We start from the raw sequence: 25,117 nt of genomic DNA, 5'->3' as shown, positions 1-25,117 counted from the left end.
CAGTACACTTGGCAATGGCCCATCCAACAGAGAACCTTTGGTTTGAGGTCCATCCTGCTGAAGTTCTTCAAAGAGAGCTGCATTTGATAGATCCTTGTTGTTTCCATTTCTTGTGCCTGCATGGTATTCTGATTGGGCTAGACTTCCCTGATTGGACTCACAGTCATATAAATCATCGACATCTTCAAAAATTTCAGAATAAATGTTTTTAGAGAGTTTAACAAAGGTCTCTGCTTCCTGAGATAGGAATATTGAGGACGACTTAGGAATTAACCCTCTAGTAGTTTGCTCTCTATCATGAACTTCTCTCTCATCTGCACCTGGTGCAAAGAAAAAAAAAGTTAATTTAAACAATTCACTAAGTGGCTTTATTATACGGCTGTGTCACACAAGGACTGGGAACTACCGAGTTCACAAATTTGATTGGCTGAAAGCAATATTGAAAGCAGTCTAGATTTTTCCATCTAGACCGGCATCTAGACCAGTCTACAAAAAAAAGGTACAAAGAATATAAAAAATTGGCATATAAGACACAGCCATATAATAAACATCTTATTAACTGAGCTAGGTCGGTCTGTATGGGAGAATCTTGACCTCGGTCGCTGTTACAGACTTCATTGTGTTTGGTCTGTACTGGCGACCTCGAGCAAGATTTCCCATACAGACCTCCTGCTCGGTTAATAAGAACTAAGTAATGCCTCAGAGGTGAAGAGGGGCAGGAGGGAAGGGGCAGAGTCTAACAAAGAAGGATGATGGAGGGGTACAGGAGAGGAATGTGTGGGTCATAGAGGCTCTGCAGGTGACATCAGAAGCTCATTCCCATTAAACCTTTACACCCTTACATCAGTATGTGTATTCTCCATGTTGTTCTCTATATATTTCCGTAAATAATAAATATATAATAAATAATAACTTAGCAATGGACATTCCACTGGGTGGCTCTTCTTGTCCACTGTTTCCAGATTGAATTGGAATTTGGAATTTTGGTTTTTGCAGAGGGAGGAAAACTGGAGGACCTGGAGAAAAACCCTGGAGCAAGGACGAGAACCAACAACAAACTCGACCCGCATATGACGCCAGGTCCAGGAATTGAAAACAGGCCACAGTGGTGGGAGGCAACTGCTCTCACCACTGCGCCATCCCTGCTCCTCCTTGCATGATGACAAGGAGAATTTGTTTAACAATTGCGAGATTCTTAAGTTGGTGAATGTTTTCTTTATTCTTATGACCTTTAAGTGTGATTCAGGAGTAATAGTTACTCTCATGGGTCAAAAGGTTAGGCCTTGGAATTATTAGTCCTAATAAAGAATACAAATATCAGGAAATAAAAATGTATAGAATGCTCATTTAGCTAAGACCCTACCCTACTAGGCCTCATATTTGGAATTTAAAATATCAATTCAGACCTGTTAAGTTATCGGGACTTTCCAGGAACGGGCTCTTGAACTGAATCTGGCCCAAAGCTACTTCTGAAATTACCCACCTTCATGTGACTTCCATATTGACAAACTTCTTTTCATGGCATATTCTAAAGCTGCTTCACAGTAACCTGGGTCATCAGCATCTTCCTCATTGGAGTCATCTTCACTTGTATCAATGACATCATTTAGTATCTCAACTGTTTTCACTGCACTAGTGTCAATATAATCTTCCCTCATCTTACCACGCCAGTCTTCTTTCAAGCTCGGATCTCTGTCTGGATATTTAACTTGCTTTGTCAACTTTGGAATTTTACCAGCTTTCAGTTTAAATTTATTCTTATCCAAGTCCAGTCTCAAGAGCCTCTTAAGATTCAAAAGTTCTTTAGGAATCTTTGTGAGTTCATTGTGGAACAAATCTAAGGTTTGAAGATTAGCCAGATTTGCAAATGAACTGGGGAGCTCTGCAAGGTAGTTGTTGTTCAACCTCAATTCAATCAGGCTTGTAAGATTGCCAAAATCATCAGGAAGAGTTTTCAGGTAGTTTTGAGACAACTGAAGATACCAAAGCTTGGATAGGGAACAGAATGAGGGAGGCAGACTTTGTAGACGATTTTGCCCAAAATCAACCCATTCCAAATTAGCTAGAAAACCAAAATTTTCTGGCAACTCCACTAATTGATTCTCATCTAAATGCAACTTCTGTAGGCTCAACATCCATCCAAAACTACTTGGTAATGTTAAAAGCCAGTTTCCATTTTGAAATGCCCTTCTCTCAAGTTCACAAATTGTGCTTCCCAGCTTTAGCTTTTCCAGCTTCTGTAAGTCTCCTACAGTTTCGGGCAAGTTTGAGATGTTGTTTGCAGAAAGATCTAGAGTCTTCAATGTCTTTCCAGATACAGTTCCAAAGGAATCTGGAAGAGGATTTCCCAACAACTGATTGTCTGCAATTCCCAGATTCTCAATGCAACCCAACTGTCCAAACCAAGCAGGTAAAGACTTCAGATAGTTATTGTTAATAAAGAAATTTTCTATGGTGTTGGCAGATTGAAATTTTTCCAGTAGATTTTCAATTTTGTTATCACTTAGGTCAAACATTTTTAAACTAGGCAGGTCTCCCAATGAGTGTGGTAGACTAGATAGGTTGTTACTGCTCAAGTTTAAGATTTCTAGCTTGCTCAGTGTTCCCATATCCTCTGGCAGGCTTGTGAGATTGTTTTCTCCCAACTCCAACACCTTAAGGTTCTTCATACAACTGAAAGACTCGGGTAGGGTTGTCAAATTATTCTCATCCAACCGCAGTTCTGACAGACATTCCGCAAGTCCCTCCTTCCAGGATTCGATTCCATTGCCAATGACGTCCAGAACTTGCAAATGCTGCAGCTGCGCTAAAAACGCAGGCACTACGGTTAGGCAGTTCTCGTTTAAGTGAAGTGATTCCAATTTTTTTAGCTCTATCATAGTATCCGGAAGTTCTTCCAGCTGGTTTCCAGTAGCGGATAGTTCTCTCAACGAAGATAGGACAGAAATCTCGTTTGGTAAGCATTTCAAATCATTGTAATCGACGTTTAAAATGGTGACGTGACGAAGTGTCTTAGATAGAATATCACTCGATAGAAAGTCGAGATCCAAAGAAGACAAATCTAAATATGGATCTCCATTCAAAACAACCCTTTCTAAAACCTTTTTCGCTTCTTCCATCGCCAATGCTTCTAGTCCGGCACTCAAACGTGTATCAGGATAGCCTCGACTTCGCATCAGAGAGCTGGTCTGATAAGCTCTTACAATAACAGGGACGGGGTGTGTGTGTGTGTGTGTGTGTGGGGGGGGGGGGGGGGCTAAGTTATCTTTCGTACTCCCCCAAAGATTTTCTATCGTTTCTATCGTTTCTGGGGTTTAGTCTCAGTATTCGCGTCACGCAACACTCTTATGGGGAGAAAACCCTTAACCCCTGACAAACTTTCAGTGAGGTCGTTGTTGTTGTTTTTTTTTAATTACGTGTGAGGATTGCGTGATAAGACCAAACAGAAAATCCTTGAGTACTTGGAGAATTCCGGATATTTATTGCTTTTTCTTTCCATTTGTCTTGCTGCCTCCATCCGGTTCATGATAAATTAAACACAGACATTCCCAGTTTTCTGTCATATTCTGACCACTGCTCTTAATAATAAACATAAAAATATATTGAGTCTCCGGAATCGTACCAATTCCCGTGCGTGCCAAGGTCTCACAGGCCAAGGGAATCGTTTAGGTCTGGGAGCAAGAATAAGTGTAAAGGAAACGAGGCTCTGGGTCGAGTTATGATGGCGACGAACTTGTTTGGCAGTATTTAGATTTTTTCGCGATTTTAAAGAAGTATCTACGACGGATTATCCCATATCTTCAAATTTTGACGTGTTTTAGAAATTTCGTACTTAAAAAATTCTTGTTTCTAGCGGTATACAATGTTTAAGCATGAGTTTCAAGTAAGTGAATTAGCAGAGAGCGGCAAAATCGGTTATAGCTTTAATCTGTACAGTTACACTTGTCTAACGAAGCTTAATTACTGTAACATTTCGCTATTTATCTTCCGATTTGTGCAAATAGGGTGGCTCTTACGTGGAAGTTTTCAGTGCTCAAGGTCGAGACCCGGTAGCGAAATGGAGACTGAGTGGAAGTGCTTCAACCAAAAACAAAGTTTACGATAAGGACGTGAAGAGTTTTGTTTACTTTTTGGAGGGCGAGACAACCACAACGAAAATGAGTTTACCTAAGGACGAGAAGCAATCGTTAGGACTCACACAGCGGTATTTGGTTTTACAATTGTATGTACCACTGGGGCATTCGTTTTCTTTAGAGTTTGGTCTATCGGACAGCTCTGGGAATAATAAACGTCGCATTCTGCTCTCCTCAAATCATAGAGAAATCACTATTACACAACTTCACGCGCGATTTCCTTTCAACATCCTTCGCCTCGGCGTCTGGCTAAATCTTTGTTTCGATCTTCGGTCACTGGTTGGCGAAACGTTCAAGGGAGAGTGTTTTAATGCTCTGGAAAACTTGACAATTTCCGCGAGTTGTCGTTTAAGGAAAATCTTCACAATGAAGTTGCAACCGTTTGATACTACGGACGACGATGAACTTTACAACTGCGAGAATACAAATAGCGGAGAGTTAGACAATATACCCAAATCACTTCAGCTCTCAACTTTACCAGACATCCCGTATTACACACAGGTACAAATACCGTTTTATTTACATTCTTGTTTACATAGCTGGTTCAATGCAAGCTTACTGTATTCTTAATTGTCTTCATTAACGTTCGTTTATACTGTGACTGAGAGTAAAACAATATAATTTGGATATATCACCAAAGTTGAAATGGTAAATTGGCCACCGTAACGATTACAAAAGCTGACGTTTCGAGCGTTAGCCCTTCGTCGGAGCGAATAGAGGAATTGTGGGTATTGTGTGCTTTTAAAGGCAGAAAATGGAGCTACGTTATTGGTGGGAACATGGCAACGAGAAAAACAAGAATAAATTAGTGGAATGAAAAGCGTTTGTTGATCCTTGTGGGATTTAGACCGCCGGTTTGAAAGGTGAGCTTTTGTTCAAGATTTTTACGGCTCTCCGTGCTACCTAAGTGTAAGGAAAGACCGCAGATTGCCCTATGTTGCTTAGAATGATTAGGTAAATTAAAATGTCTAGCGACTGGTTTCGATGTGTCCTTGTCATTCTTTTCCATGTCTCGAAGGTGTTCTCGGAATCGGTCACCTAGTCTTCTGCCTGTTTCGCCGATGTATATCTTTTTGCAATAAGTGCAAGTTATGCAATAGATTACATTGGCGGAGGTGCACATTGGCAGAGGACACATCGAAACCAGTCGCTAGACATTTTAATTTACCTAATCATTCTAACCAACATATGGCAATCTGCAGTCTTTCCTTACACTTAGGTAGCACGGAAAGGCGTAAAACTCTTGAGCAAAAGCTCATCTTTCAAACCAGCAGTCTAAATCCCACAGGGATCAATGAAGGCTTTTCATTCCACTAATTTATTCTTGTTTTTCTCGTTGCCATGTTCCCACCAATAATGTAGCTCCATTTTCTGCCTTTAAAAGCACACACAACCCACATTTCCTCTATTCGCCCCGACGAAGGGCTAACGCTCGAAACGTCAGCTTTTGTAATCGTTATGGTGGCCAATTTATCATTTCAACTTTGTTGATATATCCAACTTATTTCGTTACTCCCTCCGACACAGCCCCAGTTTCTTTTGAAACTATCAGCCTTTATTAATTTGAGAGTCAAACAAAATCTACACGCCGGTTTGGTCTTATAGTTTGGACTATAATTAATTTATTGACTGCAATTATCTCCCTTGATTCATATTTGCACCTTATTTTGTTGATTGTTTTTGTCTTACTGGTTATGAATGCATTAGACTTCATTTAATTGTTGGTAACTAGTATTTTTTACATTTTTTTTTTGCGAAATGGTTGTATAGTGAAGATAGATAATTTTCTGTCTTTTGATGAGTGTGTGACAGAGGAAAAATTCTGGATCTCTGTGTGGAATTGAACCTTTGGAACCACTGTGCTAGATAGTATCTGTGGCTGTTATTAGGTTCATATGATTAATATTGTTTGGGAAAAAAATACGATGTTTCTTGTTACATCAATTCATATTGCAATGGTTTTGATGTCAAGATTGACTTATAAAAAATTTTTTACCTGCTTTAGTAGGATTCTTCCCTCCATGTGAAACTGAATTTTGTTGTATTTTCTTCAAGGTCATCAACATGAGCAAGATATTACAGGCAGAAATCAAAACAAGAGAGAGAGCTGGTCTTCCTCCACCTTCAACACCAATCCTCACTGAGGCTGATATGCCAGGAAATAAACCAGAAGAACAACCAACACACATTGCATTTGGTTCAAAAGTTGTTATTCCTAAACATGCAAGAAAGTCTTCTCGTGAAGGAGGAGCATCTTCTGCAGGTGCCCGATCTTCATCAGGACTAAATCACAGTGGCTCAATCCCACACTTGACATCTGTTTCACCTGCATTTGAGCCTGAAAGTGGATGTGAAAGTAGCAGACTAACTCACAGACTGTCATACCAGAGATCTTTATCTGATGCTACATATTTTCAACCTGAATCCTCCAGTAACCAGTTAGAGGTGGAAGCCACACAAACAACAATGCAACCGAGACCACCAAGAACTGGCTCAGGTGGAAAGACTCGCAGAAGACCTTTGAGAATCAAACATCCCGGAAGTTCTAAAGTTCGAAATGGTGATGACAAGGATAACACAATTAATAGTGTAAAGAATGGTGTGAATGGTTCCTCCACTTCAAAGGACAATGTCTCCGATGATCAGGAATCTATTTCTAGATCACAAAGCGAGAGTTCCCTGAAGACATCAGGGGATGATAATACCCTAGCAGGGAGCTTTAACAAAATGTCAATAAAAATTCCAGAAATGGATCAAAATGGCCATGACGATGGGGATCCTGCTAGTTCAAAAGAACAGGCAGCCCTGATGACAAAAATTGAAAAAGGGTCTCCACCTGTTTTTACTTTTTCATCAAGACCTAGATCAGCACCTAGATCACCTCGAGGTCGACAACGCAAAACTTCAGATTTTACTCAGGTTACAGCACCTGCGGAAGAAAAGCCGGAGATAAAACTTTCTTCACAAGTCTCTGTGGACTCTAAAGACTGGACAAATACATCACAGAACCGATTGCGGAAAGGCAGTGATAGATCAGAGTATGACGATGACTTCTACAAAGCTTCTGGAGAAAGTTCAGCTGAGGAAGATGATTTGCAGAACTTTTTGAAAGCTAGTGGAAATTCCAGGTGTAGCTCAAGAGGGTCTAAACTGAGCCCTCTGGAAAGTCCATTGCCAAGTCCTGAGCCTGATCCTTTGTCAAAATCACAGACTTTAAGAATGAGTATTAGAAGTAGCTTGTTGAAGGAGGTGAGTGGAGAATTCATATCAAATCCAAGTAAAAGATTAACTAAAAAAGGTCATTCCTCAGCTAGCCTGCATATAAGGGTTGGTTCATGCACAATGTTATATACCAAAATTGGCACATTTCTTAAACCAGGGTCAGACATACAATAGTTGACCACTATTTGCTAAATTTACTTGTGAAATATAATTTACTGCACAGAAAAAGGGCATAGAATTATAACTAAAAACAGAAATTGATTATAGTATTAATGAGACATATGCAATTTTTATGTATTGTCAGACCAAGGGTGAGACAAGGTTGGACAGATCTGGTTTTAAGAAATTAGACATGCCAGTATTTGGAGCTGTTAGTAAAGTATTTCTGCCAGTACACACCAGTACTGCACATGAATACTTTGACTACATTTAAGTTGTACACTAGATAATGGAGGCTTTTCTTTTTTCTTGGCAGAGCTCAGGCATTGATTAATTGGCATCAAAATATTGTTGTGCTTTGATATACCAGAAGGCATGAAATTATAAGTGTAGTCTGTTACTTTTCTTTTCTTTTTTTACTCAAGATTCCTTCACCACGTAAAAGCAATGCAAAGCCTTATGATGCAAAGAATTACCAATCAGACGCAAATTCATGGCGAAATGTTCAATCAGATGCAAGCTCTTGGCGATTTGACACATCTGTTATGAGTAACAACATGTTAGACAAATCCTTGGGTAGATCATTCAACAGCTCTTTTGGACATGATAGTGGGATATTTAGAGAACACTTGAACAGTAGTGGGACTGGTTCTGAAGGGATCATCATTAATGATGGAGGGGATTCCCTGAGTGACTCTAGCGATGACACAACTTACAGTACATGGAAAGGACCACCTCCCTCGGACAAGCGGATACACCGCTACTTAGATGAAATGAGGGTCAGTAAAATGGTATTAGTTTGGCAAGAAATGGGGGAGGGGGTAGAATTTGTCAAGAGTCAGAGCTATTCCATTATGAAAATTTCAATTCTGAAGTGTCTGTACTAAATATACTCACATGAAGTGCTGCCATATAACATAATCCAGCATGATGTGACTAGCTATAGACAACCCTATACACCAAAACATCCTAAAGAATTAGGGTATTTTATCATTAGAGTACAGTACAATACAATACAAAAAAATAGAGTAAAGAAACTACCCACTTTAAAACTACACCACAAATAGAGTCAATTTGACAGAATTGGGTGTTGGGCATATGAAGTAAACTTAAATTTCTAGGGTGGTTGTCAGGGGTGCGGCTTACCAAATGAAATAAAATTGATACTGCAAATCCTTGTGAGGTTATGGAGTCCATATTAATTTTTCCAGAAGGATACTTCCTTCTCTGCCTGCCTATTCATTCACATAACTTATCAACTCAACCTACACTGAAATCAAACTGTATTTCCTAGTAAGCTTTTAGTCTGTTTCACACTTGGAACCTACATGTACTTGAAATAAAATTGATATTTTATGTTTTTTTTTTTTCACCATGATCGTGAAAAATACAATCATGAAAGTGGCAGGAAAGCATTATGTGATGGCAAAAAGATAACAACATGAGCAAAACGTTTCTGAAACATTTTCAGGTTTTAGCTGTTCTGTTTGGCCTTATCCCAACCAGAAGATCTTGTTGTCTTCTCTACCCCATCAGTTTTACTTTTAAGCTAAATGGAAGACAGTAGTTTGAACTGTTGTAATATGTGTTTTGCATCCATTAGCACCCGGGACCAGAGCCAGATCTTACAGCTACATTACCGATGGATCCAAGAGAGTATTCAAATGCATTCAGTCCACCTATTGTACTACCCAGTCAAAAACGGAGCACTGGTAAGCGAGGCACTCTATTTGAGGTGGCAGTGACCTTCAGTTCTGAGATGTTTTTCACCCTTAACCTTTTCACTTCCACAATCTCATTATTAATTCTCTCGACTGTATGCTACACCATGGTAACAATGCCAGTTCTGAGGATTTGCTATATCGGATTAACTAATAATCCCCTAATTCACAGCGATCTTAATTCTCATAACTTCTCTGTTTTACATTACATTGGTATTGTAATGAGAACTTCTGTTTTGGTCACTTATGGGAGTAAAGGGTTAAGATGAATTTCAGGTAGTGACAAAGGGGAGGGATACCACGTTCATTGTACTCAGGCATATGATTCACTTGTTATTTTCAAGAACTATTAGTTATTATGGAATAATTTTATAGCTCAACTTCTTCACTATTCAAGATCTGTTTAGTTTTGCAGTCCTGGGAACAACAAACCTAGCTTTCCTGAAATCAACACTTGGCACTCCTGTCTATTTGGTTAAAGATGGCCAGATTTTACATTTCAGAATGTTACTATTTCAGTTGTATGGTTAATAAGGGAGACATGATGCAGGGGCTTCAATAACTGTCTTATATGTGGCTGCTGATGCTATATTATAGGTGGCTGTGCCATGAAAAGGGGCTGTAAGGCAAAACCCTAATGATACCCTGCTTGCTGGCTAAAGAGACAGCATTAACAGGTCTTGTAGGTGGCAGTAGATGCCTGCTGACCAGCTATTATTTTAACCCCTGTGATGTTAATGGATGCATTTTTCCTAAAAGCATTTATTTGATTGACAGCTGGCCAACAGGCGGCTCTCTCAGCTGCGCTGTCACCACCAAGAAGTCGTAATCCAAGCAGTAGCATGGATCACCACACAGCAGATGAAGAGGAGTTAGATTTACTCTATGATCCATGTTTGAACTGTTACTTTGATCCCAGAACTCACAAGTACTATGAACTGGCATAAGACACGATGAGGTGACTTCCCAGTTGTTTAGTTTATTTAACTGTCCATGCAAGTCAATAAAGCTTATTTACTTACCTGGACACTTCACGTACACGTACCTGTTGTTCATACTGGGTCATTTTGTGAAGGAGTAAAACTAGTTATGGTGTTGAAGACAGGTAAGATGACGAGTTCAGTAATACCCGACTGCCGCCCAGTGATAGGGTCATCTTGAAGGCTGGGCCATACTTATAGGGTTCAACTGAGGGTTGTAATGTCAGGAAAACGGTAGTAAATTTAAGCCTAACGTTTCCAAACGGCAAAAATAAACTCGGATATTACCCCCTTTACTCATAATTCTCAAATCAACCCTGCATGAAAATAGCAAAACACAAATCTCTTGTTCCTGGCCGATTCAAATGTTTTCGTTTTCGAACCAAACATTGCGCTCATTGATCGTAGTGGATACATTCCTAGTGAGGTATTGTCGTTTTTCTTGCGATGCAGTCTCTTCTAATGTGGTTTATCCAAATCAGACGTACCTAGATCTTGAGAAAAACTAGAACACTTCATTATTGTTTTCGTATTAGCGACCAATCAGCTGATAGCAAACGTCGTTAAGTTCAATTTTTTTCAAATGGGTGATAGTTTCGAAAGAAACTGTTTGGGGCTGCGTCGGTGGGAGTAACGAAATGATTTGGATATATCAACAAAGTTGAAATGGTAAATTGGCCACCGTAACGATTACAAAAGCTGACGTTTCGAGCGTTAGCCCTTCGTTGGAGCGAATAGAGGAATTGTGGGTTGTGTGTGCTTTTAAAGGCAGAAAAAGGAGCTCAGTTTTCAGTAAACTTCCGGATTAATGTATGTAGTATTACCTTTTGATATCACTTTGTCGGGCGCTGCGGCACATTTTGCGGGCTAAAATGGAGATTTTGTCTTATTAGTTGCCGTGACAAAGAAATAGTATCAGGTGCATTATTGTTCAGTAAACTAGTTAAACTAGTTTATTAAATTATTATAATATTTATTATGTTTAACATACGATTATGTATCAGTCAATGCTCATATCAGCTCGGTACAAGATCATTCATTTGTAAATAGGTGTGATTTCTTTTTCCTGTACATATCCTCACTTTGAAGTGAGTAACCTTTGACTGTGCGAGTTTCTTATTGTAGATTGACATCGTCAACACATTGTTGGTCGTTTTCCTCTGTCCTTCGACAGGGTTTGTGACCTCTGAGAAAGGTTTTCAATAAAATTCATTTACTTACTTGTGTGAAAGAATGATATTCCCATTGTCTTGAATAGCCATTTCGATTGAAGACTACGAGCTGCCCCTCCTTTTGGGCGAAATCCGTCGCGCGAGTGAACAATTCAGAGGGAGAACTTAATGTTAGCGCGTCGCGCCTCGATCTTGAAATTCCGCCCCGACATCAATTTATTTTCCCGCTGCTTTTGTCTTTTTTTTTACTTGACGGACTTCGCCGAAAAGAAGGGACTGCATGATTCCTATGTCAAAAGGTAACCATCGCTCTTGACATAGATTCTCGACCTATCCTTCCCTAAAGATACCTTTTGGTAACGTACTGAATAGCTAACCTATCTGTCGGTTTTGCTTATCAATTTAATAGAATCGTCGAACCAGTCACTTCTCGGCGTTTTGCTTTCGAAAAGCTTTAGCCAGTTCAGGATTATCCTCCATCCATTTTTCAGCGGTATTTTCCTTCAGCCAGTCACTGTTTTTTATTTGCTGGTGTAATGTCCGAACTAAGTCCTCGAGGCTTTCACCAACCTCCTCGCTTTCCACCAAGCCAGCATTTTCTTCTCTTTGAACAAGTGCAACTCTCTCATCCAGTTTAGAAGCCAGGCCAGCGCGAACCTCCCTCACAGTTTGCTGAATTCTGCTTAAACCTAAATAAATGAGGGCAGTTAGTCACCGAAGTGAACATCATTCAATAATAATTCAATTATTCAACAATGTTCACTGAGCCTGAAGCGAATAATTGTCATAAATTCTTTTGTAAATTTAGTCTTCGCCAACCACTTCAGACTTGCGCCTTCAAGACTCTTCCAGAAAGCTTTCTTCCGAGCTAATTAAAGTTTTATCCAGAAGATTACGATGGCAAGGACAAAGCAGCCAGATGATTAGCGCGTGGAAATCTGCCTTAACTGGCCCGAATTCATGCCCAGAAAAGGGCATCTACCGTTACAGTCTCGGCGACAACTGACAAGACCATGATGCATAACCAGCGATAGACCAGCATGCTATTCACGCGAAATAGCAATGCACCAGTCACTTCATTCTATAGAAACTGGGACTCAGCGGGATACGCCAATAATGGCGCGAAAAAGAAGGCTCCACGAAAAAATGAAATCAGACTCTCTAAATGCCATGCGCTAAATACTTTTTGGGAGAGACTGGTAGCGAGTCTAACGCTCCGCTGACCTCATTTCATTTCGGTAACCGTAACCTTTCTCTTCCCTAAAAGTTGAATAAATCTTCTCACTGATGTAGTTTAGAATACACACAACAGCGACACAGCTTTCTCTCTTGTAATTTTATCTCTTATCTTTCGTCACCTGGGCGATAAGTTGTTACTCACAATAAGCTCACCTAGTTGAAGAACATCTGTCTCCATGGCGAATATTATTCTAAACCAACCGGGTTCCGGACAACAAAAATAAGATCCGGGAAAGATGAATACACCATGTGTTGTCATGCAGTGTAACAAGTGCATTTCATCTTCAAAAGATGATGTTGGAAGTAGCTAAAAAAAATAACAGAGACAGCGCAACAAGTGTTCGTACTCTAAAAACAACCAGCGTAGTAGAAGTAGTAGTAGTAGCAATAATAATAATAACAATAATAATAATTATAATAATATAATAATAATAATATAAAAATAATAATATAATAATAATAATATTAATAAGATAATAACAATAATAATATTATGTGTAAAATACAGTTTCATGGTTTACCGAGTGTATTGTAAATATGTTTGAATGTAACTTACGTAAATACTGAAACGCTCTTTTAGCTTCCTTGATCTTGTAAGTGATTGTTATTATTAAGAATTATTTTGGTTTGAAAGCTTCAGTCATTCTTATCTAAAGAATTGTTATAGCTGGATTTTGAGCATTGTTCATTGAATTTATAGACTGATTTCACATAGTATTTAGGCTTAGCTTTAGAATCAAGTTGTGTAAAAATGTTAGATAATTTTATTGGCTGAACGTAAATAAAGGTTTGTCGTTTTTAATTAAACAATATATATTTTATTAATAATAATGATAGTAATAATAATAATAATAATAACAATAACTTTACTGAAGATTACACATTACAGTTAAGGACTGATAAACCTGTGGCCCTCCCCTAAGACAAGAATAAACTAATTTATAAATATTAAAAGGGTAAAGCAGTTTTAAAAGGATAAAAACTAAAAAAAAAAAAAAAGAAAAAAACCATAAGTGTAATATTAAAAAGGGGTCAGACCATATTACAAAAATTATTAAATGGGAGAACTATCTAAACCAACATAACCTTCCTTTATAAAATTACAATGGTTCTCTTTGAATGCGTTAATATTGGTACTACATCTTATATTAAAAGGTAGAGAGTTCCAAAGTTTTGCGGCTGTAACAGCAAACGTTTTTCCACCTTCTGTATCCGCGTGCATCCATACACGTGCGCTAAGCATGAACCAATTGTTAAATAAAAAGCACGGTGCATTCAATGAGTTGAGTAAGCCTATGTTTACCTCCCTGAAGTCAACCCATATAAACAGACCACATTCTCCAGGAAGGAATGGAATACCAACTTCTCCAAGAGCATCACAAGCCATTTGGTAAGCATTTCGAAGACGTCGTTTATTCGTTGGAAAAAACGTTTTATCTAACCACTCTGCAAACCATAAGAAAAAATTAAAAATAGGTGGTTTGCTCTCTTTTTATCTTTCACTTTGGAAAGAAATAAAATAATTCCCTCCATCCGCTTTCTTTCACATTCATTCCTACGTAATTTTCATACCAACCATAAGCCTACGAGCAACCTCGTTCCTTGGGCCTCTCCTCTTCCTGTCTCCTTTCTCGCTAGATCGCTCTAGGGTGGCGGGAAGGTGAGAGATCCTGGGAACGAGTTTGGCCAACTAGCAGGCCCTCATTATCAGTGCTTCAGCACACGCGTTTCTTCGCCTGTGGGAAAGAATGAGGCCTTAAGCAACGCGAGCCCGTGATAGATCTGCAAGGGGGTTTGGTTCTATTAGTGCCAGACCCCCGTAAACCTCTCCCAGGCGTGTCTCAAATCTTCCCGCAAACATAGAAACGCGCATTCTGCAACGCTAATAATAAGTGCATGCCCGCAAGCTAACCAAGCATCGAGACTGGAATCATCATCAGCTATTAAACATGGAGCAAAGAATATAAATGAGAACGAACAGATAAAAAAATAAAATACTCCAAAACATCTTTTGTTCCATTCCTTTAACCAGGTGGCGGGTAATGTACAAAAGAAATAAGGGATTAGTTCCAAAGAATATGGGACTAATCATATTCTCTTCAAATTGAGCTTCCTAGCGTTACCCTGACAACAGACCATTAAGTGCCATTTTACATTCTGCCAAAAGGTTGGGACACTTAATTTTTTTCGCAGGTTTGTGGCCATGCCATGCATCCCCCTTCCGGACCACAAAAAAAAAAAAAGAAAAACGGATTAAAAAACTTTTGAAACTGTTGGATATGTATTAATTTTAATGTGGTTTTCATGAGCAGATAATAAACTTGATAATGAAACCTTAAACGGTTTTGGGTAGAACTGTATTTATCGCGTTCGTTATAATCTCACAAAAACTCCCCACACCCTCCCCCCCCCCCCGTTCGGCCCGATCAGAACTCAACGCACTAACCTTTATCCTTGATTAGATTTGTAAGGAGAACCTAAGGGAAAGGTTATATCATAGCGTAAGTGGAAAGCGAGGTATTGAGATATGAAGTGATTGGCTGTTAGATATTTGGTTTTGGTTTAACGATATTCACCCAAAGGCTCCACCGAGCAACTTTAGTCGTAAGTGTGACAGCTTAAAACGTAGACGATCACAAAAAAAGCAGAAAAGGCACAAGGACATGAGTAAACGACGACGAGGATGAAAACAATCCACGTTTTGGCGAACGTAAGAAATATATGAGTAAACCTTACAAAAATGTTATCTCCTCTAGCGCCCGGCACGTTTTCTACAAAGTTTACGTTCGTTGTTGTTTAAGCTACAATGAGTGGCATCTACTACTTTTTATTTTTTTTTTCCCGTAACTTTCATCTATCTCCCCTCTCCCTTATTTCAATGCCGCTCACTAGTTCTTGCAACATTGTTTAAGGGGAAAGTACCTTATTAGATGAATTACAAAATTTCTGTTTCTTATGTTGAGTGGAGGGTCATGACCCACCTACTAAAAGGGGATGAGTATCAATTACTTTCGCTACTCATTGAAATCTGAACTACCTTCATCAAAGTTTATCTCCACCTTACTGGTGCTGTCCTTTCTCGGTATGTTGGTATTTTAAAATCTCAAACAAATCGAGGGTATTTCTTGGCGAACTAAAATATCATTTTAATCAAGATAGTCACTTCATTCATCACCTCAAATAACTCAGAACTGATTCGGTACCAATCCATTGTATAACTTGCCTGTGTTTGAGCCGGTATATCATGGAATCTTTGATACCCTGAACTTATGACTCTGAAAAGTTCTTTGTTTAACGTGTGAAGAACACCGCAGCGACATCCAGATATTCCAAAATCCTACAAATGTAAAACAGTCAAATCAGTGAGGGCGAATGTAGGCGCGTCATCGTACTCCGGGAGAGAGAAGAGAACCTCTCGGACCAGGGTACGATTACTGTGTAGTCACGAACCCAGATGGCGTCTTTTTCGTTTCGGTTGACAGCATATTTGGTTACTTTGCAGGGTAGGTTACTAAAACGACGAACGGGGAACGGGAAACGGGGAACGGGGATGAACACGCACAGAGGCCTTTCCATAGAACCAGCGCTTCCCTGCGGCTTACATTTTTCCCGCGCTTGAAACCGGTTTCACGTTATCTACACAAGCTTAGTCATTCCCGCGATTTTAATCGCTACCACGCTTTTCCCGTGTTGGACGCCAAATTCGTCCTAAGAACTTGCTACTTGTTTTCCCGTTGTGTAAACCACAAGACTGAATCAATCGACTTTAATCAACGAATACTTAATCAGAAACTTCTAACAGTGACAGAATAAAACGGGGCGGCCACGCTTAGTAAAACAACACAACGAGTACATTGCTAGTACAAGTTTCGACATGGCGGTTCTCTCATGCACTCGAGCACATGTTTTTTTAACTCTCTGCGCATGTGCCGAACGCACACCGCAGGTTAATAACATTGCGGTCTAGACTACTAGTCACCCGATTCCACACCCGTGCTTGAAACTAGTTACACGCAGGTCATGCTCTGGGGCCATAACAATTTCAAACAAATGCGTTTTCAGTTCTCTCCCTCTCAGACAATCTCAAGTTAGTCAGTCATTTCACAAAAATGCTTTTCTGTCGCCTTTTGGCCGTTTCTCTTTCTTGTTCAGTGTTTGAGGTCTAAAACAACACGTTCCATGTAGCCTGTAAGAAAATGTGCAAATATCCCTGCAATATTCGTGGCTTTACTAACCACACTCTATTCGCTAAAGCACTACACACGAATTAATCGCTCAGTTCACACTACCTTACTAAAGCCCCACAGAACGTGAACCATCTCTTTGTCTGGAATGCTGCAAGGAAAACATAGACACTCCTGGTCGGTTATTTACCCTCAGATTTAGAGCGGCTTTCAGTAAGTGTCGAGAAACCAAAAACCAATGTAATCTCAGTGGCCACTCAGAACAAAGGTTTGGATAATCCTTAGCCAATGAAAACTCAAAGTGAAAACAAGCGAAAGCGCGGGAAAACGCGAACGACCAAGTTTTGCATCTGATTGGTTGAGAGAGTCACGCGAGTTTTCTGGACCAATCACAGAGCGAAGTAAAGCAAAACCAATTCAGTTCCCAATTAAATTTGACCCTCAATTGAAAATTGCCTTCTATCCATTCACATGAAACTGCTTATTTACTTGCCTCCTCAACCGGGTACCACGAGCTTAAGGCATCATTGCTGCCGAGCCCCATCCCAGTTTCTACAGCACGAAGTAATAAGGCGTGCTAGTTCTCCTCAACGAAAGGAACTTAATAACCAATCCCAGATTACCTTACCCAGCCGGAGAGTTCCATCACAATGTTCGGTTTTCTAACATTTTAATACTTTCCTTATTTTCATGCGGAGTGGTGAAAGGCACAATTAAAGTGGAGTGCCTTGAACAAGAACTCAACACAATAGCCATGAAAAGAGAGAAAAGTATGTTAACAAACCGCAAATCGTGTTTAGAGAGGCTAAGCCAGAGAGTTCCTTCCCAAAGATGCCGATGAAAGCGATCAGCTGCGACAAAAGTATTGCATTAAGAGAACAACCCCTTGACAAGTGTGTACGGTAAAAGAGACTTACTTTTTTAAACTCATCACGTTTGTCACAGAACAACCTTCTCTGTATCCACACATCATGTATATTTCGTCAACGATGACATGCAAAGAATGCCTAAAACACCAAAGTAATAACGATTAATAGGGAGTAAGTTTCTTTTCATATATGGCTTCAAAACTATGGAACTCTCTTCCGGACTCTTTTAGAACGTCTGACTTTTCTGATTTCAAGCGCAAGATTCTACAGTATGACTCTTTCTCATAGTTAAATTTTAGAATGTTACAATTTTACATTTTAGTAGTATTTAGAATTATACTTGTAACTCGAAGATACTAGCTTATCCTTTAGCTACACCAAATTCGAGATTAAATAAAGTATATGTATGTATATGTCTATGTATAAGTTTCTAATGTGGTGCAGCGTAGGTGGGGGGAGTACAACAAGATAATTTGCTTTTAACAACTGAGTTCAATAGGCCTCTGTAACGAGTTTCAAAGCTGATGTTTCGAGCGTTAGCCCTCGGTCTTTCGCTCTGACGAAGGACTAACGCTCAAAACGTCAGCTTTGAAACTCTTTAAGGTGGCCAATTTACATTCATAACAAATTAGCTTCGCTACTCCGACGAAGCAAGGAATCTAAGGAATCTTTAATTATCGTCTGCATTTTCCCTTAAATTAGCGAAGGCTTTTCCGAAACAGGGATCTGGGTCACTCAGATCCCCTTTTCAAAGATAGCTATAATTCTGCTCACAACTGTTTTCGCATCTTTTATGTGATCTTCGGGATTTTGTCTATTCTATTCGAATTTTGCTAGTAGTTTTGTTATTAAAACAACCTCTGTTACTCTATCAATAACATACCTTAATTTATAATTCAGAGAAAAAAAAAAAACACTCGCAAACCATAATCCCCTATTTTGCTCCAACGATGGGCAAAACACCAGCTTTTTTTTTTATGATTCGCTAGGGTGAGTAACCCATTCGCTCAATTAATAATCCCCTAATTGATATTTTTCTTTATTCTCATCACTTGTCTGTTCGATATTGTATTCATAAGGTAGGGGGGGAAATTCTCTCTTGGTCATTCATAGGAGTTAAAATATTAATCAATATCTAAGAAATAATTGGTGGACTGTTACAGTATCCTAAGCAGTGAGCACGAATACATCTGTGTCTTTCCTTACCTGAAAGCAAAATCCAGACAGTCTTGTAAGAGTTCTTCGGAATAGATGTTGCCCAGAGGGTTGTTTGGGTTACATAGCAATAAGCCACGGATTTTCACGCCCTGTTAGGAAGATCAGCAAAAATATCTACTATGATCAGCTTGGTGTTAAAAATTTAAGAAAAAAAGTGCACTCCGCATCTCTTTTGACTCAAATTGAACTCTGCTCTTTTGATTCGTCGTTCATGAATTGACATCTAGAAGAATTTTAGATGATAAATGATAAATTTGGCAAGTTCTCTGGAATACAAGCACTGATGATCTCTGAGAGCAAAGCCAAAGGATTTTTAGATTAATTTTTGGTACTGAACACTAACTTTCAACCCACTGCATAAAAAGTGATTCTTTGTGGATAATTTCTTCTTCTCATTTTTTTGCTGATTAACTACATTTTCCCGGTTTAAGAGTACCTGTTCTGTTGCCTTCTTCAAAGCAGATTCTAATCTTGTCACTGTAAGTTGAAACGGCTGTGTCTCTCCAGGACCAACCTTGGACAAAAAAAGAACATAAAGTTTATGCCCAGATTCCAGAGATCAATAGTTATATTTAGAAAATACTGTGGTCACTTGAATAAGTGCTAACGGCCTGTTTTCTTCGTCCTACACCTTTACTGAACGGTTCCTGAAAACGGGACCACTCAAATTAAACTAAAAATAATCTTGCAAGTTTTTTTTAATCTTCATTCTTCTCTCCCAAAATCAAAGGGAGTAGTATTTTTTCGAGCAAGATTCTGTACATCAATTGGTCAATTATGGCATAAAGTAGCGTCGTTCCTCGTTTTTTATACTACCCCTAATCTGGCGACGCCTATTTAAGTGGCCAACCTGTATTAAGCCGTTACCCTGCCATTTACCGTGGGTGACATCTTAACACAGGTTCGATTGTACCAACCTTGCTAGAAAGTTCAACTGGAAAGGGTATCACTCTTGATCTTGACTGCAAATCCAGGTGAAATGATCCATAAAATGGACACGGGATCAGCAAACCTTCTGTTGGATGTGCAAAGACAAAAAAAAAATTATTTTGTAATTTTGATGATGACTGGTTTGCAATCAGCTACTTCAAAAAAAAAATCTAACCAAGTGAGGATTGACTGGGTAGCCTGGCCTGTCAGGCTTTCAAAACTAAACATGACTTGAAGAAATTTAGTACTTTGTTGCAAACGGTTTTGAGTGGAGCTGATATCTTACGCATTCAAATACATTTAGGCTGCACGGTTCTAGTTTTGACAGCAGCCTGGCTCTACTTCCAACTGTGGTTATTCCAGGCAGCCATAGCCTTAATTTCATAATTACAGTTTTTGTAAGTGGTAGGATGGAGAGAAAAAGTCGAAATAAAAAAAAGGATAAAGTTTGCCGTAGTTGCTAATTTGGCAACATTATACATACAGATTCAAATACCTCCTTCATCAGCTAGAGAAAAGGCCAGTGTATCTACTAGTGGTGTACATCCATTGGAAACAATCAACTGAAAAAAACAAATTATTACAAAGCTGTACATTTATGCACAAGAGGATGCAAGGAATAGGCAAAGATGGCTAACCACACATTATTTGAATTATTGGACAATACATGGCTCTGTAGTGATAGACCAGGTGACCTTATGGTGTCCCTAATGGTTAGCCATGTATTGTGGACTCTGGATCAGAGGCCTGGGATCCAGACCTGGCCAGTGTTCTTGGGCAAAACACTATCCTCACAGTGCTTCTCTCTCCCCTCCGGAGTAGAAAATGGGTGCCGGAAAATTGTCAGGGAAGCCTATTAAGTAATGATTGGGGAGTAGCCTTGAGATGAATTGGCCCACTATCCAGGGAGGAGTGGTACGTAATACTCCTAGGTGCTTCATGTCAAGGAAACCGGAGTAAGCTTGGAAAGGATGAATGAATAAAGGAGGTAAGTTTCTAATTCATAGAAACTGTGGTGCTGTGTTGGTGCGAGTAATAGAGTAATTTTGGGAGAGTTTAAAAGCTGATGCTTTGAGTGTTTGCCCTTTGTCAGAACAAAGGGCAAAGGGCTAATGCTCAAAATGTCAGCTTTGAAACTCTTTAAGCCATTTGGCTTGAGTACGACTTTTACTTATGGCACTTCTCTCAAATTACCTTTAAGCATACACCTGTATGAATAACATGTACGGATATTAAGAGTGCTTCTTTGTTGAGTGTCATAATAAAACCAAAATCAAGGTCTTAAGTAATTTTAACAGCATCAACAGACTGATATTACAGGGAGCCAGTTGAACTCAAATTAAACTCATTTAAAAGTTGTGTTAAATACAGGAAAACAAAGGATTGGATTTAGTTTAGAACTTGACTGGTAAAGAAAGTGGCACAAGTTTTCTAGACCAAGTGCAGAACGTAGTGAAAGAAAAAAAAGATGCATACTGGAATGAATGGCAGTTTCAAAACTACATTTATTTAAAATTTGCTTCAAAGATAAAGTGCAATCCATGCAGTGTCTGGTCAGTTGCATGAATGCTTGTTAGAGGTAGCCTGTGTGGACTATCTAACCCTCACTCATGGGGTAAAGGGAGAAAAACTGTCTATGCTCTAATTAGAACACTAATTGTAGTAGTATTACATAGTTTTACTACACCCACCCCCCCTTTCTTTATGTATGTCCTGGAAATTGATAAGTCTCCCAGGATGAGCGAGTGCAACAACATTTAGGCATGAACAAACTTGAGTACATTCCTTTAACACTTACATGTAAACCTTATGAGATGATTGGTGAAAGCAGTATGCCAACAAGCGCTGTTAGTAAACCATTAGTCAATCCAAGTAAAATACTTGGGATCAAATAAAGTTTTCAAGAAAAAAAGAGTGAGAAATGTAGTGAAAAATTTCATGAGTTTACTCTATTCCCATCAGGACAATTTATGATCACTATGGTACGAGGAATTTCAATCTAATACCAATCTATGATTTTGCATACATTTTCTGGAAGAATAGGCTCCACAGGCTCCATATGGTCATTGAGAAAATCTGCAATTGCTTCTCTAAAACTGAAAAAAAGGAAAAGAGAGATATCATATGTAAGAGGCTGATAGTTTCGAAAGAAACAGTTTGGGGCTGCGTCCATGGGAGTAACGAAATAATTTGGATATATCAACAAAGTTGAAATGGTAAATTGGCCACCGTAACAATTACAAAAGCCGACTTTGCGAGCATTAGCCCTTCGTCGGAGCGAAAGGATTCGTCATTCGCTCCGACAAAGGGCTGACGCTCGAAATGTCAGCTTTTGTAATCGTTACGGTGGCCAATTTACCATTTCAACTTTGTTGATATATCCAAATTATATCATATGTAAGAATGGATTGTAGTCATGTAGGAATGACAATTGAAAGGATTCATCATTCGCTCTGACGAAGGGCTAATGCTCGAAACGTCAGCTTTTGTAATCGTTACGGTGGTCAATTTACCATTTCAACTTTGTTGATATATCCAAATTATATCATATGTAAGAATGGATTGTAGTCATGTAAGAATGACAATTGAAAGGTTTCATCATTCACTCCGACAAAGGGCTAATGCTCGAAACGTCAGCTTTTGTAATTGTTACGGTGGCCAATTTACCATTTCAACTTTGTTGATATATCCAAATTATATCATATGTAAGAATGGATTGTAGTCATGTAGGAATGACAATTGAAAGGATTCATCATTCGCTCTGACGAAGGGCTAATGCTCGAAACGTCAGCTTTTGTAATCGTTACAGTGGCCAATTTACCATTTCAACTTTGTTGATATATCCAGATTATATCATATGTAAGAATGGATTGTAGTCATGTAGGAATGACAATTGAAAGGTTTCATCATTCGCTCCGACAAAGGGCTAATGCTCGAAACGTCAGCTTTTGTAATCGTTACGGTGGCCAATTTACCATTTCAACTTTGTTGATATATCCAAATTATATCATATGTAAGAATGGATTGTAGTCATGTAGGAATGACAATTGTAAACATAATAGATTTCACATTATTTGATAACAGGCCAGCTGCTACATAACCATCATATAAGGAAAAATCTTATCATACACCCTTACAAAGCTTCTTTTCTAAATTCTGGTTAATTCTAGGTAAACTAAAATGACAAAAACCTGAAGAGAAACTTAAACTGTAACTTACAGATTATCCGAAAAAAAAAAAACTCAAGATAAAAATACCAAAAAGAGCACTCAACACTTCACAACATGAATTTAATCAGTTCCTACTTCTCTAATCCTTCTCCACAAACATATTGTGTATGCTCAGGAAGCAAAGCACAAGACTCTTTTTCCTCAAACTGAAAAAAAAATGTCATTGTTTTACAATCCAAACTTATCCATCAGAATTGAAGGGCCACAGTTACACTAATCTATCTTGTAGTTAGTCTGTGGAATTCATCTTGTATAAACATATAGACCAGCTGAGTCTTATGTAGTCAAAGACGTGAGATTTTTATCTTCAGATAGATAGCATTTTTTAAGAGAACCTTATCATATCTGAAGGTAACTGAGGATTTTTAAAGAAGTTCTGAGTAGTTCTGAAGATTAAAGAGCTCAGACAAACATGTCTCCAGTACTCTTGATAGCAAGATGCAATGGACACTTCCACAAATTACTAGACTATGTTTAATATAAATGGGGCTTTCTTGTCCTGTGCTGATTTTTGTTATTCTATGCAATAAATTTTTAAAAAATGTGTCACCTATGGGTATAACAACATGAAATTCCCTCGTACATGTGAGCTGGAGTGAGATACAAGTATCTCGCATAACTCTTTCATAAAAAGTAGGTGATCAGTGAGTTACTTCTCCTTGTAAACATTAATAAATTTTCAACAAAGGTAATGAGAAGATAGAAAGATATCAGTATTGGAAATTACTTGATTTAATAAAAAATTCTTAGAGCAAGAATGACAAGAAATATATGGAAGACAGTAGATTTCTAGATTTTGGAAGTGAAAGAATTGAAGTATAAGGGAAGAGTTGACAGGTTTTAAATTAAAACCCAATATACCTTCACTTTCAGTAAATCATACATCATTGTATTTTCACTTGTCCCCATGTTGATGATTCCCTGAAGGAACAAATTTTACAGCAAAACATTTATATCTATTAAAATTCAATATCTGGGCCATTACTGAAATCTTGAAAACCTCTGCAGTATTGATATCAAAATTCATTACATCCATTTCGAATTTACTAGTGATCCTTGATGGCTCTAAGCAATGTGATCCTTACATAAAGAGCAATAATTTATACTCTAAATCATGAATCGCTTAATTTATCCCGGCTAGTAAAAATAAAATATTTATAAACAAAAGAACCAATCAGATTTCAGACACTAACCACTACCCAATGAATGCACAATAACCCAACCCTCCACACCACATATGATTTAGTATCCAATACATGGCGAAATCCACTCTCTCTGTCATACAAATTCAAAAATATATTTCTACGTAACTAAGTGTCAACTTTCCATGGATACATTTGAAGAAACCAACCTGTGGATTCTTGGTTTTGTGGAAAGGATTCGCCTTTTGTTTACCTACATATTTTGCCTCGTGGTTGAAATATTCCCGCATGGATTTTGCACGGTTTGATATAAAGGACATCTTACTTCAATGAAACTGAGCAAAGTATTCGTATAAAATACCAATTTTTTCCCCCCTCACATGCACAGATTCGGACGATCCTCAGCTGATCTGGGCTTCCGCTGCCACTACGTTCTGAAAAGTTCTATGTACTGCGTGTATGATCCACGTTTTGTACCCCTCGCATTCGCCCCACCACTGTGTGGGACTTGGTTGGGGTGGAGAAACTGCCTAGAGAAGTAGTGTAGCTGTCAAGCTTTCTTTTTGTTTAATCTTAATTTTTTTTTTTTGATCAATTTTATGTTTATCGGAGTCCTCAAAAGTTCTGCGCTCTTTAAGCGCAATTTGCTAAATATATTTTCAAAAGAATATATACGCAACAGGATAATGGGCTCGTGATACACAAGAGGGAGTCCTTTATCGCCATATGCTATTTATTCAGGCCAACTCAGGATGTAAACATAAAATTCCAGTAACAATAAAACGCTCAGTGGCCTGCCAAATGATAAGGCTAATGGTTAAAATTCTGGCCATTTTACGGCTAACGGTTCCTTTATTTTAATGGCTCAGTTAAAACAAATAAAGTTATAAAGTACAAGCGAAAAGAAAAGAAACGCCA

At 38.6% G+C, this 25,117-nt stretch overlaps 3 protein-coding genes across 3 annotated transcripts in view; 1 reads left to right on the top strand and 2 right to left on the bottom strand.

Annotated features, from left to right (window-relative positions):
• The window catches only part of LOC111323348 (uncharacterized), a 3,836-nt gene extending 630 nt beyond the window's left edge, over positions 1–3,206 (bottom strand). Inside the window, exons 1-2 of the mRNA XM_022926676.2 lie at positions 1,484–3,206; positions 1–320 (exon numbers count right to left, since the gene is read on the bottom strand). The exon at positions 1–320 is cut by the window's left edge and continues 630 nt beyond it. Of these exons, the coding sequence (XP_022782411.2) occupies positions 1–320; positions 1,484–3,176 (2,013 nt within the window). The 5' untranslated portion in view covers positions 3,177–3,206. The remainder of the gene's footprint in view (positions 321–1,483) is intronic.
• Positions 3,207–3,715: 509 nt separating this feature from the next.
• On the top strand, positions 3,716–10,262 carry LOC111323335 (protein CFAP20DC). Its single transcript, XM_022926662.2, has 6 exons — positions 3,716–3,883; positions 4,005–4,634; positions 6,189–7,382; positions 7,940–8,293; positions 9,118–9,226; positions 10,013–10,262. Exons 1-6 carry the CDS (start codon positions 3,863–3,865, stop codon positions 10,180–10,182), a joined length of 2,478 nt encoding a protein of 825 aa, XP_022782397.2. The 5' UTR covers positions 3,716–3,862; the 3' UTR covers positions 10,183–10,262.
• Positions 10,263–11,167: 905 nt separating this feature from the next.
• LOC111323269 (1-aminocyclopropane-1-carboxylate synthase-like protein 1) lies at positions 11,168–24,638 on the bottom strand. The gene is made up of 15 exons (XM_088736123.1): positions 24,409–24,638; positions 23,919–23,978; positions 23,133–23,203; positions 21,854–21,923; positions 20,324–20,390; positions 19,815–19,912; positions 19,334–19,411; positions 18,886–18,986; positions 17,728–17,817; positions 16,916–16,961; positions 15,850–15,963; positions 15,073–15,103; positions 13,930–14,072; positions 12,780–12,933; positions 11,168–12,076 (listed from the first exon to the last, which is right to left on the bottom strand). Exons 1-15 carry the CDS (start codon positions 24,517–24,519, stop codon positions 11,811–11,813), a joined length of 1,500 nt encoding a protein of 499 aa, XP_088592249.1. The 5' UTR covers positions 24,520–24,638; the 3' UTR covers positions 11,168–11,810.
• Positions 24,639–25,117: the final 479 nt, after the last annotated feature.

This window comes from Stylophora pistillata, chromosome 10 (genome assembly GCF_964205215.1).
Source record: "Stylophora pistillata chromosome 10, jaStyPist1.2, whole genome shotgun sequence".
NCBI classification, from domain to species: Eukaryota; Metazoa; Cnidaria; class Anthozoa; order Scleractinia; family Pocilloporidae; genus Stylophora; species Stylophora pistillata.
Note: the sequence above shows the minus strand (reverse complement) of the source record. Positions and strands in the feature narration are given on the sequence as shown.

What these genes read in the sequence shown, in the direction of transcription:
- LOC111323335 (XM_022926662.2), top strand. Translation starts at nt 3,863, where the DNA reads ATGTTTAAGCATGAGTTTCAA. An exon ending in TGTTTAAGCATGAGTTTCAA is followed by an intron (nt 3,884 to 4,004) that starts GTAAGTGAATTA and finishes TTGTGCAAATAG; the next exon opens with GGTGGCTCTTACGTGGAAGT. An exon ending in GAAGTAGCTTGTTGAAGGAG is followed by an intron (nt 7,383 to 7,939) that starts GTGAGTGGAGAA and finishes TTTTTACTCAAG; the next exon opens with ATTCCTTCACCACGTAAAAG.
- LOC111323269 (XM_088736123.1), bottom strand. Translation starts at nt 24,519, where the DNA reads ATGTCCTTTATATCAAACCGTGCAAAATCCATGCGGGAATATTTCAAC. An exon ending in TGAAGAAGGCAACAGAACAG is followed by an intron (nt 18,987 to 19,333) that starts GTACTCTTAAAC and finishes TCTTCCTAACAG; the next exon opens with GGCGTGAAAATCCGTGGCTT. An exon ending in AACGTGATGAGTTTAAAAAA is followed by an intron (nt 16,962 to 17,727) that starts GTAAGTCTCTTT and finishes TTTTCCTTGCAG; the next exon opens with CATTCCAGACAAAGAGATGG.